General features: G+C 44.0%; 2 protein-coding genes across 2 annotated transcripts; both read left to right on the forward strand.

Annotated features, from left to right (window-relative positions):
* Positions 1-373: 373 nt before the first annotated feature.
* Positions 374-3,166, forward strand: LOC123452487. The gene is made up of 6 exons (XM_045129141.1): positions 374-736; positions 1,226-1,329; positions 1,648-1,758; positions 1,827-1,974; positions 2,280-2,557; positions 2,681-3,166. The coding sequence occupies exons 1-6, from the start codon at positions 482-484 to the stop codon at positions 2,895-2,897; spliced, it is 1,113 nt and encodes a 370-aa protein (XP_044985076.1). The 5' UTR covers positions 374-481; the 3' UTR covers positions 2,898-3,166.
* Positions 3,167-11,244: 8,078 nt separating this feature from the next.
* On the forward strand, positions 11,245-15,412 carry LOC123452489 (TOM1-like protein 9). The gene is made up of 10 exons (XM_045129142.1): positions 11,245-11,614; positions 11,961-12,039; positions 12,448-12,546; positions 12,627-12,740; positions 12,867-13,018; positions 13,146-13,227; positions 13,395-13,480; positions 13,617-13,781; positions 13,909-14,390; positions 14,689-15,412. The coding sequence occupies exons 1-10, from the start codon at positions 11,508-11,510 to the stop codon at positions 15,222-15,224; spliced, it is 1,902 nt and encodes a 633-aa protein (XP_044985077.1). The 5' UTR covers positions 11,245-11,507; the 3' UTR covers positions 15,225-15,412.
* Positions 15,413-17,670: the final 2,258 nt, after the last annotated feature.

Below are 17,670 nucleotides of genomic sequence, written 5' to 3' on the forward strand. Positions count from 1 at the left end.
TCAATTTTCCATTTGTGTAGGTGATAAGCAGAGAGGATTCGTAGTTATAATTCAGTTGCTTTACAAGGGATATAATAATGACTGAAGTTTTGTTTGCTCTTATCTACTCCCTCTGTTTCATAATATTTGTTGTTAGAGAAAACTAAACTAGTTTTTTCCAACAACAAATATTGTGGTACAGATGGAGTATGAAACTCAACAAAATCATTTGTCGATAACATGTGCGTTGCCACGCTGGTACAGGTTTTTTTTAGGGTCGGTAGGCACAGGCTATCCTGCATTCGCAAAAGAAAAGAAAAAAAGGTACAGGCTTTCGTGAGATGGCAGGACGCGCATAAATCGGACCGTCCGATGGCCCGCAAGATCCAAACGACGAAACAGAGGCCCGGCCCGTCTACAAACCCCCCGGCGACGAAGACTTCGAAGCTCGACCCCATTCCCACCACCGCCCCGTCGACCCCTCCGCCCGGTCCTTCCATCCATGGACGGCCTCCAGCGCCGGCCCGCGGCGGCGGCCGCCGCCAGCGCGAGGGGCGAGGGGCAGCCTCCGGGTGGGCAGCGCGCCATCCACTGCGACGTCGAGCCGGCGCCGCGGGCGTGGCCCGGGATGCAGATGCTGGCCCTCGCCGCCGTCCTCGTTCTCGGGGGCCTCCAGCTCCTGCCGGCCACCCACACCCGCCATCCCGCCGACCGCTCACGCACCTGGGTCCCCGTCGACCCCTCGCGCCACTCCCAGGTACTGCCGCCGCCGCCGCGTTTCGCCGTGCCCGCGCTGCCTGCGATTTGCGCTCCTGCACTTGAGCGGCGGAGCGATATTGCCTGCCTGCCTATTGATTCCTCCATATTTCACCCCCGCTCCACGGTCCAGACCATGGCAATGGCATCGCTAGCATCCACAGTCAAGACCATTTCCATTTTCATGATTTTGTAACTGCTTTATTCGTCATAAATGCACTTCTTCCACGGATGCGGAAATTAGGTGGATGCGATTCGGCCTCCATCCCGTGGTTGCTTGAAATTTACAGTATAGGAAGTCCAAATATAGGATCAAAACTGAACTTGATACTAGTAGGCAGTAGTGGTGCAGGGTTAAATTGGATTCCTGCCTAGCGTTTTGCTCTACTTTCTAGGGTGTCTCAGAGTTGGGATTGATTTGCACTGACAACGGTTTCGTTTACAAGTTAGTCCGAATTACCAAGAAGAAGCTCTATATTTTTCCCTGCAGGATCTGTCCCACGAGGTTGCAAGTGTGGATGTCTTCTCTTCGATAAGCTGTCTGGATCTTCGTACTCTTGCTGTGCTGACAAACTCCACCCTGTCCAGCTCAAGGTTCTGTTTCTCTGTTTCACGTGTGTTTCAGTAATTTTGCTGCAACGAAATTAACATGATACAGTGAACTTTAACTGCCAGAACTTTGTGTAACTGATGTAGAAATTTTTCGTTGTGCGTGATAAGATTCATGATCATTTCACACTTCCATGGACAATGGTGACTGCAAAACATAAAGTGATAAACCCCTTTGGTATTGGATAGTTTTACCTCTGCGCATTGCTCTTCTATGTATAGAATTAATGGCAGAATTGTGGCTTTAAGTATTATCTTTGAGTGTTTTGTATAACTGACATGCTTCTTTTTCTTTTTTGACAGTGACCCACATCATGTATCCTTCAATTTCGTGATACCTGAAGGAGGCAATGATCAAGTGCCCTACTACAAGATAAAAGCAGTACTACCTGATTCAAATATTACTGTTACTAGGTGAGCACAGAAATTGAAATTCTCACTTATGGTTGGAACTCTCATGTCCTCATACTTGTTACCTTCAGCCAAAAGCAAATCAAAGATAAGCTAAATGTTGCCACTCCAGAAGGAAACTTTTTTGCGTCATTCCCCAATGAACTGTCACCAATCGTTGTTGCAAGGACTCTCTCACGAAAGAGATATGTTTATATCTCAGCAGACTCAATCATAAAGGTACTATGCATATATCTGATCTATTTACTCAGCTTATTATGGGACTGCCTGAGAGATAACCATTTGCCCCATTAAGATTTTTCTGCCAGAAAATAATTTGACTTATGATGATAGTGAGCTGTCATGTTGCTAGGGTTGGAAGTTCTTTGATAAATTAAACATACCTCGATGGAAAATTTTGAGCACAAAAATCCAGTTATGAAACACAAAAGGCATAACCTGTCACTTCCAAGTATATAGCAAAGTATGCATTTTCTCAGTATCTTCGGGCTACCTTATGTGAAATGTCGCTCCTACGTACCCAGGGAAAAATTGAAGACCTTGTTCGCATTGATTTGGGCAGTCATGCCGTGGGTGCTTCTGAAGATTGTAGCAAGCGCCTTGGAGATTACATCAGTATGGATGTTCTGAATGCTGTCCAAAGAACAGCTCCAAGAGGTTTGGTACATCATACTGAATCTTTTGACAAGGATGCGTGCTTACTTGATTTTGATGTGCTTCTGGTGGAGCCACGCAATATAAAGAGGAATCCGATTGACTCTATTGCCTTTTGGACCATGGCTGTCAAACTAGCTAATCCAAGGTCAGTGACTCTGATTCCGTTCTGGACAAAAGTACCCATCTTGAGCATGTATTATAAAATCATACTTATTCACCTAGGTATCTGATAACACCGTTCTCGTTCCTGCCAAACATCCGTTTTCAGGGACAGCGTTATGTTGGCAATGACTCTGGCCTTCTATAACGATTATCTAAAGCTCCCTACCAACTGGGAGCGCGCAAACGCTGACACCGACATTCTCTACTATGACGGACCCAAGAATGTTTGCACTGAAGATGGTCGTCAGCACCAAGAAAAAGGATTCGGCGAGATCTGGCAGCAGTACCTTGGTCCGAAGTCCGACTCTATGTTGATCACCTGAAAGACGGCATGTCGTCCTATGTTCTCCATCAGTTGAAGATCAACATTTGAGATAGGGTGTTCAGCCTTTCAGCTATCGCACAAGATATCAGTGGACACAGGTTACATATTAACCTATCAACAATAGCTGTGAAATATAGCATGTTTTTCTGTTACCAAAGGATCACCAAAATGTTGTACTCAGTAAACTGATTTCGTTCAGCCAAGTCAACCCATGTCTTCTTTGTAGAAGAATAATTTAAAAGCATATAAGCATATCTTTTGTCTGCATTTCTTTTGATGTCAATGTTGAGATATAAATACCTCAAAAAAAAAAAGTTGAGATAAGAAGCAACGTCCCCAAAGGAAAGGGACTGACAGTGCACGCTGTCGGTCCACCACACACACGCACCTACTGATGAGCTCCAGGATTGAACTGTTGTTGGAGCTCCGCTGGAGATGGATTTAGCCTCCTCTGCATCCCATCTTCCTCCGCCATTGAACTGTTGTTGGAGCTCCGCTGGAGATGGATTTAGCCTCCTCTGCATCCCATCTTCCTCCGCCAAGGCGATACTACGGCACTTCGTCCCATGTTCTCCACTGTGCGATAGTGCAAAATCAGCATTTGAAATAGGTATTTTCAGCCTTAGCACAAGATATAAGAAGACGCGAGTTACCTATTAACCTATCGTATAGCAGTGAAAGATCATTTTATTTTTACCGAATGATCACCGAAATGTTGTACTTGGTAGGCTGATTTTGTTCACCGATGTTGAAAGCATGTCTTCTTTGTAAAAGAACATTTTAGAAGCATACGCATAGCCCTGATATGCATTTCTTTTGATATCAAATGTTGCACTACCATTTTCCTTCCTATCACAACTAGACCAATGCTCTATATTTTCATTCATATGAACACGGTGAGCAAACAGTTTAAAATCAAATCCCCAGGTCCAGTTTCCTGTGAAATGCTGACTTGGAGCCGCACCCGTCGGCAATTGTTGGGTCACGAACAATACGAGTTGTAAAATCGTAAGTAATATCGTCGAAGATGACAAGCTACGGCTACTAGGCAAAGGTGCTGCCAACTTGATCATACTTGTATCGATTGAGCACAACAAGATTGCTATTTTGTTAGCAAATCATGCTAAGTTTTGTTTCTTCTTCGAAAAAGAGGTTGAAACCCAGCTCAAAACAAAAATAAAAAGCACGATCACCAATACAAGCTAATATCCAACCTCATGAGTTAACTATCAGGTATCATGCGGGACGAGGAAAATCATTAGGTAAGCCTAAGTACAACATCCCGAGGAGTTCCTGGTTAGCTCCGAGCCCTCTACATGGTGGTGCATCATGCCTACAAGAAAGGCCAAAGAAAAATGTACTCCATAGAAGATATGCATATCACTTTGCGCAAATCACATCCATGGAAGATAAGGTTGTCAATGTTCCCATTGCCTTTCATTCTTAACACTCTTTACCATTTTTCTTGACAGTGCTGTTGGCGCATACAATTGCAATTCTTGCAAAGAAGGTAGCAACGAAAGAACTACTTATATCAGAACTAGGACATGATAGAGAACAATGAAAAAGAGTATATATAAGAGGTTGAACCCTGTTCATAGTTTGAGAGTTGGTGCTGGCAGTTATGACAGTAATTACATGCATGATTGGTTCATTCAATTGGCTTCTAGTTATAGGGGAGCATACATTTCTTTTTTCTTTTCTTAATTTCATCCGGTCATACTTGTTACCTCATGATAAAAATCAAATCAAGGATAAGTTAAATGCTGCCACTGTAGAAGGAAACCTCTTTTGTTATTTCTGCGGTGAGGAGTCACCAATCAATATCACAAGCCAAAACCTTCCACCCATACTAGAAAGGTTTGATCCAAAACAGGGGACCCTGCCCAAAAACATAGTGGGGACCAAGTGAGTGAAGGCACCATTATTTTGCTAACTGTGTGTGTGCGCGGGTGTGTGAAGTGGGGCACTCATCCCAATGTGGATACACCCCTGATTCAAGTATTAGAGGTCCGCTTTTTATCCGTTTGGGTCGGACATCCGTCCTGTTTTAGATTTGGGTCGGCACTGCGCTCAACGCGTCGACCCATATGTGCTGGTGTGGCCGGCTGATCGCCCTATTTCAACAAATAGCTCATGTTTGCATTGCTTTTGCGTTCAAACATATAGTTAAATAACATAGTTTTAATCGAATAAAATAGCATAGTTTTACAAGCCGAATAAAAGAAAAAATGTTTCACATAGTTTTGCAAGCCGAATAAAGAAGATACATCTATTGGTTGTCAACATGAGCCCACATATGCTCAACCAAATCATTTTGCAGTTGCATGTTAGTTTCCCAATTACGCATGTTATGATGAAATTGGTTGAACTGTTCAAACGTTGCCGCTCCTCCATGCTCAGGCACAACATTCTCACCCTGGAACTGAGAACTCGTCGGCGGAGTCTATTTTGTACTTTGGCAAACTGTCGAACAGCTTGCGGACATTGACGAAGGAGACGGCCGGTGAAGGGAGTCGTGGCCCACACGGACCAGCTTGCTGCCCTGCCGGCGTTCGACGAGCGGGCCGGCGTCCGACGAGCGTGTCAGTGAGGATCTGGCCGGGGCGGCGAGGCGACTTCTTGGTCTCGGTCGCGGCTGTGTCGGGGGGAGCGGGGGTGGGAAGCAGTCGGTTCCCCGGCGGCAAGACGGCGGTGACGGGTGACGTGGGAGGTGGCGGCGTTGCTGAGCGGATGTTGCGGCGCTTGCAGCCGGCAGAGTCAACGAAAAAAATGGGCAGCGGTGACGGCGATGAAGGGGACGAGGGTTGTTGTTGGATGGGGCGAGGCCAATGTGCCACCGACCATCGGGCTGGGGGGAGGGGGGAGAGAGAGAGAAGGCGAGCACGCGCGTACGTCTCATGTCTGCACCGACGCAAATCCGACTCAAAAATGGGTTGGGAATGGGTCGCCCGCGGACGAAAAGTGAATGTGTGTCCGTCTGGGTCGGCGCGATGGGCCGACTTTTGTGTCTGCGCCGACCCAAACGGACGACAGTGGACCAAATTGGTCGCCCCGTTGGAGTTGTTCTTACCAATGCTTTGTTTTCCCTTAATATAAATATAAGTTGGGTAAAAAGTTATGGGTACGGAGATGACAAGGTACAAGAGGAAGAGCAGGTTTATCATCCTCAAGTCGTGTCTCCTGTGAAAATGCTAACTTGGAGCCGCTGGCCATCGTCAGTTGTTGGAGCTTGGATTATACAGGTTGTAAAATTAACAATATGTCGTCGAAGATGACATGCTACAACTAGTAGACACGGATACTCTACAACTCGGTTGTAACACTATTCATCGAATATAATTGGCTTACTACTGTTGTTAGCAAATCATGCTATGGTTAAGAAAGATTCTAGGTTTTGGCCTCAGATTGAGAATAACCTATAGTTGCCAAGCTCATTTGGGATGATTGTAATCCAGCTCCAAAGACCAATACAGTCACCATATAAGTTACTATCAGACCACATGAGTTAAGCGTCGAGGATCACACGAAAGGAGGGACTACATTTAACGTGTCTATGTACAAAATGATAGCACTCACCAGGCTAGCTACGAACCTTTTCACATGGTAGTGCTTTGTAGAAGATATGCCTTCCACTTTGCACAAATTTCATCCATAGTAGATAACATTGTCAGTGTTCCTATTGCCTATCATTCCTAACACTCCTTACTATTTTTCTATTGATGCGCTCGAGCACTGGTGTTTGGTGGATACAATTACAGTTCTTGAAAAGAAGGTAGCAACAAAAACACTGTTTATATAAGAACTAGGCCATGATAGAGAACAACAAGAAGAGTGTATGTAAGAGGTTGAGTTCTATTCATATTCCAAGAGTAGACACTGCCACTTATGACATTTTTATAGGCATGTTTGTTCAAGACTTAATTTTTTAGCACCAGCCATTCAACTGGATTTTGTTACAACGCAAATGTTCGTTTTTTCTTCGAGCCATTGGATCTTCATCCGGTCGTACTTTTACCTGTCCTGTCAAAAATAAATCATGAATACGCTAAATGTTGCCACTCTGGAAGGATACTTCTTTTGGTCCACAACTAATGGTCACCTATTATTATCACAACTACTCAATGTGAGCACGGACTCTTTTATGCCCACACAAAAGGCCGGGTAAGGGAGAGGACGGTGAAGGATGCAATACTTTGACTGTGTGTAAACAAAGTAGCTCGGTAAGCATGTGTCATCTGTGGTACGCCCTATGGGCCATGCGGTGTGAGTAGCCATTGAGGACCAAGGTAGGGTAGAGTGATATAAACTCATGAGCTCGGAAGGAAGAAGTAAAGAATTAGAGACATTTACATTTGTCCCCTAACTCGAACTCATTACTTAGATTTACCTTTAATTTTAAAGCATGTTCAAATGTGCCTCTTTGTCGCGAGTTCCTTTTTTAGAAATGCCCTTCAACGTCTTTCTTGTCTGGTACTAGGGCTTTGACATTTTTCTAGGTGTTTGTTGGACACTTTTTTCCCTCAAAAATATAAAACAGAAATTAAAAGAGAAAATATGGAGTGAGAGCACTTACTTGGCCCAAGTGCAATGTGCACTTTGGCCCAAGTGCATAGCGCTAGGCGAAGGTGACACGTCGTCTTCCTTAGATCTTTGACTGCATACGCATCCATTAGCGCCATTATTTGCTGATGTTCGGCAATTGCCATAACAATAGCTCGAGGTCTACTTAGCGACATCGGCATCCCCCTGGACAAACCTAGCTACCTTTCCCCTTTATTCCCTGCTCGCTCTCATTCCCCATCCGCATCCAAGAATTGTCGTTGCCATGACCTTCGACGTTGCCGCGGCCATCGTCCTCTAATAATTTTTTATGATCCTCTAACATGTGTTCCAATTTAAACCTTTCCTTTTCACTTTTGTAGTTTCTCTGTGCATAAACAATGGCCCGACAAAGATCATCAATGGGCTCATCTGGTGCCTCTTGATCTTCAGCTTTTTCCCGTTGTAGTAGCACCATATTCAGGGAACATACGATAGTTGCCATCATCATCTTCTTCTTCATTGTCTTCCATCATAACCCTTCTTTTTTCATGTTTGGTCCAACAATTATACCCGGACATAAAACCGGACTGAAGCAGGTGGATGTGAAGGATTTTTGAGGTAGAGTAATCCTTATTATTCTTACAAACACCACATGAACAACACATAAAACTATTCCGCTTGTTTACCTCAGCCACACATATAAAATTATGTAGACCACTTGGGAGAGCGTCGGTCATCGTACATCCATTACCGGCTCATCTTCATTACACAACATCGAAGTGATCAAATTAATACAAGTTCATCACATCAAAACCAAAGAAGAGTAGTGACCAAATGTTATTACTGCAAAAAAAATATACATAAAGTTTACGGAAATTGCTTTTGGAGCTCGGCCTCCATGGAGGCCTTTAAATTGGATATTCAAATTTCATGAAAATTCATATTTTTATTTTAAAAAAATTCTGAAAAAAAATACAGAGATAAGTGAAGGCGTAACACACATGTGTGCAAATTTTTAGAAAAAAATACATTGAAATGAGGGTTGTACAAAAAAGACAACTTTGAGGCTTTTTAACACATGATACTATTTATCGTTCCAGACCATGAATTTGTCTTGTTTGTGTAGATCGTATTTCAAGGTGCATAACATCCTCCCTTAATTGCATATTTTTCATATTTGGATTTTTTATTTCAAAACTTTCGGTCACGACGGAGCTCGGCCTCCAAAATTCTATTCTCTAAATTTAGACATATATACTTATCATAAAACAACATACAACTATCTAAAGCATTTAAATGCAACAACAAATGCGATCAAAATCGCAACTAAGGTAATAATTGATCAAACAACATAATGATAACAAGCCTTTTTATTAATGACATATTTTCTAATCTTCAGGCGCATCGCATCCATCTTGATCTTGTGATCATCGACGACATCGCCAACATACAACTCCAATTTCATCTTATCTTCTTCAATTATTTTCAATTTTTCTTTCAAATAATTGTTTTCTTTTTCAACTAAATTTTACTTCTTGACAAGAGGGTGGGTTGCATTTTCTGGTTCACCTACCTCCTAGATAAACATACTTATATCAACTTGATGGGCATAATTGTCATAAATACAAAATGAAACAAATAGTTATAAAAGATAATATACCACATCTGAATCATAAACCGGACGAGGGCCGACGGGGACGGATATCAAAACCGTGGCACTATATATATAACAAAACATCATACAAGTAAGAAAATTATACTAGTAACCATCTAAATCATACAAATTAATTCTTTTACAAAAAGGATAATAACAATAGGCTCACCAAGGTGGTGCTAGCGACGGGACGGCTGGACGATCGATGTCGGTGAGGGGAAGGCACTAAGTAAACCACACCTACACATATGCAAACTAAGAAGTTAATTTGAGCTCAAATTGCATATAAATCGAATAAATTCTCACATAATTACTCTCAAACTAAAACTCACAAATCACTATACTTATAGAGCATGAAACGAGCTAAACTAGCAATGAGAGATGAAAGGATGAAGTTGCTAACCTTTTAGAACACTTGGATAGATGGGGTGCCTTCGATCTTAACAAATCTTGGCAAAAATGGAGGATGAATTCGAGCTTGAGGAAGGAAACAGAGAGGAGAGAAAGCTTGAACTCGGGCTGGAAGAAGCAGAGCTTTATATAGGAAAGACTATAGTCCCAGTTGGATATACCAACCGAGACTAATGGTTTATCTTTAGTCCCGGTTGTTGATACCAACCGGGATTAAAGGGGCTCGCGGGGGCCCTAGTCTGCCACAACCCTTTTAGTCTCGGTTGGTATCACCAACCGGGACTAAAGGCCCCATTCCAACCGGGACTAAAGATGGTTGTGCCCTCGTCCGCTCCTAGCCACTGGAACCGAGACTAATGCTCACATTAGTCCCAGGCCCAAACCCGACAGGGACTAAAGCTCCGGACGAAAGGTCTATTTTCCACTAGTGGTGGGAGTAGATGAAGTGGTCGAGGAAGACGACGACAACAGTAGCGATGAGCTGGTGCTGGAAGAAGATGAAGGGGGTGGATGGACGACGCGGCTCGAGTGAGCGAGGAGCAACGACACTGAAGAATAGCAGTGGTGGTGGCCTGACGGTGGTGGCGGCGGCTAGTTAGGAGCGCGGTGACGGTGCTCGAAGTAGGCGAGGAAGAACCCAACAACATGACGAAGACCGGCGCGGATGATGGTGTTCCCGCGCCTAGGGAGGCATCATGACGCATGCCATGTAGAAGTCAACGCGCGGGAACAGCGAGTGGACCGCGTGCCGTGGCGCTACGTCCTGAAGGGGCGACAAAGCGACAGCGCGCGGGTCAGAGCGACGACGGAAAGACCTCGGGCGGCGGTGTGGACCGATTGTCGCGACGCTACGGCCGGATGGGGTGATGCAGCGGTGGTGCGCAGATTGGTGCAGCCACGAGGACGGCCTCGGGCGGCGGGGGGAGGGGGACAGCATGCCGTGGCGCTATAGCTCGACGGGGCGGTGTAGGGCGACTGAGGGCCGGGGCAACCACGGGGCGACGACGCTACGACCTGAAGGGGCAACACAGCGGAAGCCAGTTGCTTGATCTGCATGCAGCTACCCTGTTGCCCAGGCAACAGGGTCAAGTTGTTTTGCACTCGTACTTTAGCACTTGGATCAAACGTGTGCATGGATGCATCAGGTTAAATTAGCAAAGGTGCAACAGGGTAAATGTAGATGCAGCTCCGCCCCTGGCTAGGTGTAAAAACTTGCGGCAGATACCATGTTAGAAGGGATAGAGAGGGACTAATGAAATCGATGGATATTGTATTGGGTCTCATGAACAAGTATATATAGGAGTACAGACATGAAGAACAAGGCTATTAAATACATGTACACCAAGTCATCAAATATATCTCGTAGAAAAGCACAGGAACGGCCCACAACTCGTACACACAGGCTTGTGTTGTGAGTTGTCCACCGAATCGTAGCCCTGTGGAAAAGGAGCGACAAGTGTGTGCCTAATGGCCGGGAGCAGTTCTATCTGCGCAGCCAACGCTAGTAAACTCCATTATTCACAACGTCCTAGTCACGGCCGGCGCTAAACAAAGGAGGCCGCCACCGCGTGGAGCTGGTTCGCCCGCCTGTCGCCGTCGACCGCCGTGCAGTGCAGACCGATAGATAGACATAACAAACATACTCCATTGACCAATCCCCACAACTGCTTTCAGAAACGCCGGTCAAAGATTATAATTATATACATCGGTGACAGTTTGTCGTTGCATTCTTGTGACTAGTATAGCAGCTGGTGGAGTGGGTTCCTTTGGCCGGCCACAAAAGATTTCCCATTCCTTGGCTCCACGCTCCTGCTCCCTTCCTAGTCTCAGAGGGGGCAACCGAGGTAGGGGCCGGCGGCCGGCACCAGGAACAAGGAGGAGAAAGGACGACGGATTCTTGTGGCCATCATCGCCAAGGCTTCCGCTTAAGCTTTATTGTGTTGGGCTGGGGCTCAGAACATCTGTTGCTGGCTGGTTGATTTCGTAGGGGGGGTGGAGATGCCGTCGCCGTCGTCCTCGGTCCAGCGCGCGACGAGCGACGCGCTCATCGGTCCCGACTGGGCGACCAACCTCGAGCTCTGCGACACCCTCAACCGCGATCCAGGGTGAGCACGAACGCACAACGACTGCTTGTATCTTTCCATACTGTTGTATTGGCTGACTCTGCTAAAGCAAAGCAACGTTTCCATTGATCTAGCCGTCATTGCCACGATGTGTTGTTGAGCTTTTGACTCCATGCAGCCACTTGCTGTCCATTGATCCAGTCAGAAAACCAGACTTGTGATGTTACTCGCTCTCATTAACCTTTTTACTTACTAAATTATACTCAACGATATAGTATAGCTATGACATGCAAAATTTCTGTGAAAATGGTTACGTGCATCGATCTACCTTCTGTTGTTATCGGTTTGGTGTAAATAACTAAATATCTATGTTCGGTTGTATTCACAGGCAAACGAAGGATGTTGTCAAGTCTCTCAAGAAGCGCATTGCCCACAAGAACTCAAAGGTCCAGCTTCTCGCTCTCACGGTAAGTACGGTTTAAAACTGAATATTTTGGTGTATGAATTTGACTCATCAACTTAATTATGTGGACTATGTCAACTATTAGTCCAGCAAAAAAAAACTATTAGTCCCTTACATATAGTGTGCCCAATAAATTGGCATGTACCTTTGCACCTTTTCTTGAAGCTTACCTTCTATAACTAAATTGTTTCTTATTTGATAGCCGCGATGAGCTGTGTCGCGATTGTTGGCTTTGATGTTCTTTTCCAGTTTGACTCATGAACATATTTTCTTGTAGTGATGTTGTAACCTAGCAATGCATTACATCACACCAGAAGGAGGATGAATGGCACATTCAGAAGGGCTTTTATTTGGAATGTTTAAGTAATCATTTACTCAACCACTAATCAGTGCATTGGTTTACTTATTTTAGTTGCTGGAGACAATGATTAAAAATTGTGGGGACATTGTCCATGTGCATGTTGCTGAGAGAGGCATACTTCATGAAATGGTGAAGATAGTAAAGAAAAGGGTACGTATGGGCAGTTCAAACTTTAATATACTGGTTTCCGATATTAAGTCTTAATGTCTTTATCTGTGTGGTGGTTGTAGCCGGATTATCACGTAAAAGAAAAGATTCTGACGCTGATCGACACTTGGCAAGAAGTTTTTGGTGGTGCACGCTCAAAATATCCGCAATACTATGCATCATACCAGGACCTTTTGGTATTTTACACAAATCGAATAAGTTGTGATCTTTTAACAGTCTCAGATTTTGCAGAGAAAAATGAAGTTATTCTGTTTCCAAATTATCAAAATCTGTGACTTAATTAAACTCCAATCTCCACTCAGCGTGCCGGAGCCGTATTTCCTCAAAGATCAAATGGATCTGTGCCAATATTTACTCCTCCACAGACTCAGCCTCTCCAAAACTATCCTCCTGCTCTACGAAACGCTGACCACGAGGCTCCTGAATCGTCAGCCCAGGATTTTCCTGCCACAAGGTATACCAACTTATTAATTTTTTTATCATACAATGGAAATGCTTAACTACTGGAATGAAGATCAAATTTGAATACACTTATTTGAAATCTGAACCTCTGCTTCAACTTTGGAAATGTTCATTTGTAGCCTGGCAGATATTCAGAATGCACGGGGTATCATGGACGTTCTTTCAGAGATGTTGAATGCTGTAGATCCTAGTAAGAGAGAGGTATTTTGTTGATGCACTTCAACTACTGATCTATTACGTCCGACGAAGATGTTGCTAGAGAAAAATCTAACATGTTCAGTGTTCCAGATCTGTAAATCTCTCAAGTTTTTCAGTTTTTCAGTTGTTACTATCAGGTAAAGAAAAATTAAGTTACACTGAATATGCAGGAACTTCGTCAGGATGTCATCGTTCACCTTGTGGATCAGTGCCGTACATACAAGCAGAGAGTGCTGCAGCTTGTCAACAGCACCTCGTATGTCCCTTGCCAGTTCTCTCTCAGGCGCTTTAAGTGTCCATTTATCATAATGTCCTGCTGAAATTTGTTGTCATTTGTTAGTTCTGTATCGGTATATAAATCTTCTTATTTCGGATGTACTGAATTGATACAGGGACGAGGAGCTGCTCAGCCAGGGTCTTTGTTTGAATGATGATTTGCAGCGTGTTCTAGGAAAGCACGACGCTATCGCCGCAGGCATAGCGGTTCCGGTGGAGAAGCAGATATCGCTCCATTCCGCGCCAGCAAAGACAGATACCACAAAAGAAGCAGTGCAAAGGTTAGCAGCATTTGTCAATCATTTCGTTCAAGACATTCTACTAGAAACATACAGTTACAGTAGTAATAAAATTCTCAAAAACTGCACGTGCTTCCTGATTTTTTTTACCTTCTCTTCATTTTGCCAGGTCTTCGGCAACTACTACAAGTGCAAGCAAGCAGCCACCCTCTGAACAATTGGCGCTTCCCGCGCCGCCGGCACCTCAATCATCTAGCAGTGCAAAAGCTGTTGTTCCAGCACCAGCTCCTAGTTTCGACCTCCTTAGTGGAGATGACTACATCAAACCCGAACCTGAAAACTCGCTGGCGCTTGTTCCTGTCAGCGAATACTCAGCTTCAGACCAGAATGTGTTGGCCCTTGCAGACATGTTCCAACAAAATAGTTCTGCTGCCGGCAATAGAAACTACAACCAGCTTACAAACTCTGTTATTTCCCCTGCATCTCGAGCATACCCTCCTCAGGTGCAGCCTACTCTGCCTCAGCAACCTACAACTTATTCCAATGGAGACATCGTACCTTACGGTCAGCAATCTCAACTGAACGCCACAAGGTCATGGAATGGGCAGCCTGCTTATGGAGTGGATTCCCAACGGCAAGCACTAAATTATGGTACACCACTTTCTCACCACAATAGCTTTATTTGTCTATTTATCACAAATTATAGGCAAATTGCTTGCCGTATCTTCAATCGAAATATGGCCTATAAATATGCACTAGGCGTAAAAAACACTTACACTGAACATGAACGTGTTGTTGTGTCTTCTTGTAGATGTAGTTCAGTATGAAAATAGATAAACCACACTAATATGGCTAATGCATTGTTAACCACCCTGGTCCAGAAAGCATGTGCACTTTTTTTTTTCATTTCTAATAGCTCCATGAGCATTTGACAATCTCCTATTCACAGGTGTAGAGGATCAGAACCGAGGCCTTCCACCAGCACCCTGGGAAATTCAGCACTTGACCGGTAACCAACCCCAATCAACACAAATTCGTCAAGGATTCATGTCAACACAGCAAATGCCGGGAGGAATGCGCTGGCCACCGGTGCTCGGCACGCAGCAACCACCACAGGTCGTGCCGAACATGCAATACGGGGGCATGTACCCGAATTCAATGCAAATCAACCAAGGAATGGGCATGAACTCCCAACCGATTGTGGGTGGACAGTTTTATGGGATGAACTATCAACAGTTATATGCAGTTCAAATGGCCGGTTATGGGTATGGGCACCAATCTGGAGGCTACTACATCCCGAACGCCGCATATGCGTATGCCAGTGCAAATGAACTTTCTCAGAGAATGAATGGAGCAACGCCATCTGTGGCCTTGAAGCAGCAGAACAAACCAAGCAGACCAGAAGACTCACTCTTTGGTGATCTCCTTACTATCGCCAAAATGAAGCAGAGCAAACCTGCAGCTGGTAAGGTCGGCGTCTTGTAAGAAGAATGCCTGAGTAGATGGCTTATGTACAATGCCAGATTACTGGTTGATGTAAATTTTATTTTGTAGGTAGGGATACATATCGGAAAGTAATGGACCGTGAGATTTAAGATTTCTCAAAAATAATAATGTGCTTATATAGTACAATTATGTATACCAACTAATGAAGAAAATTGGTATTCTTGGTCCATCATGCTATTTTCCAAAAAACTCACTCACATTTCTGTTAATCAACTGTGGTCCTAAGTCGGATTTTTATTTTTTTGGAATAATCCCTAATATTTCAAGGAATCAACGCACAGTACATAGCAAATGCTTTTTAAAAATATGCACATCTTTTTATTTTTTTGCGGATGAAAAATATGCATATCTTTTAAACCATAACTTCAAATTTAACATGTTATATATAAAATTTGATTAAAAAAATATGTAGAATCTGAATATAATGTCATTTTACCCATTAACCATTTTAAAAATGTTATTCGGATGTAACCTTAATCAATAGCGCATGATTCATCTTTTTTTACCAGCACCCATCCGAATTGAAAATAAACGCCTCAGCAAACCAAGATCACTAGTGGAAAACGGGCCTTTGGCCGGGACCCTTTAGTCCCGGCCTGCCTCTGGGCCGGGACTGAAGGCCCGGCCACGTCGCCCCAATTCTCAATGCCTCCCTCGAGGCTTTAGTCCCGGCCCGTAAGGACCTTTAGTCCCGGTTCGTGTCCCAAACCGGGACTAAAGGGCTACACGGCGGGCAGTGGTGGTGGCAACCGTTCGTATCCCCCTTTAGTCCCGGTTGGTGGCTCAACCGGGACTAAAGGCCTAACACGTGGCCTACCGTAGTGGTGGCAACCGTTGGTATACCTCTTTAGTCCCGGTTGGTGGCTCAACCCGGGACTAAAGGCCCAAACGGTTTGCATCCCGCGTCGTTTCGGGCGATGAAAAGCACGAACCGAAGCAGAGTCGCCATTTCTCTGTTCTTCTTCCTCTCTCGCTTCCCCTCTCTCTGTTCTTCTCCTCTCTTCTTTCCTTCTCTTCTTCCACCATGCCAACTCGCTTTGAAGAGGTGCTCGCACATGGCACGACCATGCTCGATGTCGTGTACACGAACGAGAGCAGGGAGATGTCGTTTTTTCTTGAACAGTTGAAGGAACGATGGCTTGACGCCGCAATGGATCATGAGAAGTTCTTGGGGCTTGATCTGGAGTACACGGCCGATCAACGCGGTGTTGCCGTCATCCAATATAATGACATTGTAAGTTTATTTGTTTCAATGATAGTTGGTTCCCTTCAAATAGTTGTAGTGAAACAATTTTGATTAGTTGAAGGGGAACACAATCTAATTGGAATAGTGTTCCATAATCTGAAAAATCGTATTAGAATCAACTAGTGTTTAATATGTTCCATTGGAATCATAGTTGGTTCCCTTCAAATAGTTGTAGTGAAACAATTTTGATTAGTTGAAGGGGAACACAATATGATTGGAATAGTGTTCCATAATCTGAAAAATCGTATTAGAATCAACTAGTGTTTAATATGTTCCATTGGAATCATAGTTGGTTCGCTTCAAATAGTTGTAGTGAAACAATTTTGATTAGTTGAAGGGAACACAATCTGATTGGAATAGTGTTCCACAATCTGAAAAATCTGATTGGTTCAATATGTTCCATTGAAATCATAGTTGTAGTGATACAATTTTATGCGGTGTTCTTTGATCCAAGGTTATGAAAATTGCATATAGCTAGTGATCTCTCTAGGTTCCATTGGATAGCAATATGATATGTCATAGTCATGAAAATTGCATATAGCTAGTGATCTCTCTAGGTTCCATTGGATAGCTATAGTGATCTCTCTAGGTTCCATTGCATATGTTCTGTTTGAATCCTAAAGATAATTTTCTCTTTAGTTGTAGTGAAACATGTTTCCTTATTGCAGCAGTATGTAACATTTGTTCCATTTTAATTTGCTTCTGTTGTAGTAGTGACAAGCATTGTCCAGAACTCATGGACTTCCTTCGCAGCGGCATCACTTTTGCTAGCGTTGACATAAGGAACGACAAGCTGAAGATGAGGTACAGCTTCGGTATTGAGATACCAACTGGTTGCCTCATTGATCTCCAAACGGTATTCAGGCTTCGACATGTCAGGACTTCGATGGCTCATATGGCAGTTACCTTGATCGACGAGGAATATGGTGATATGAGGACCAGTTTCCCAAAGTCTCAGCACAAACTTTGGGAGAAGGCCCCACTTGATCGTATCAACATTGAGTATGCAGCAAAAGATGCATGCGTTTCATACGAGTTGTACCGCAAGATTCGAGTTCGTCAACTATGGCCAGCGTCACCTCGAGGAAGGTGGACATTCTGATTCAGACGATTCAGACGAGTAGTGTTCTCAACGTCGAAAAGTTGTATATATATCTATGGTAGCTATTCTTATGTACT

The sequence above is a fragment of the Hordeum vulgare genome, chromosome 5H (assembly GCF_904849725.1).
Source record: "Hordeum vulgare subsp. vulgare chromosome 5H, MorexV3_pseudomolecules_assembly, whole genome shotgun sequence".
In the NCBI taxonomy this organism is placed as follows: domain Eukaryota; kingdom Viridiplantae; phylum Streptophyta; class Magnoliopsida; order Poales; family Poaceae; genus Hordeum; species Hordeum vulgare.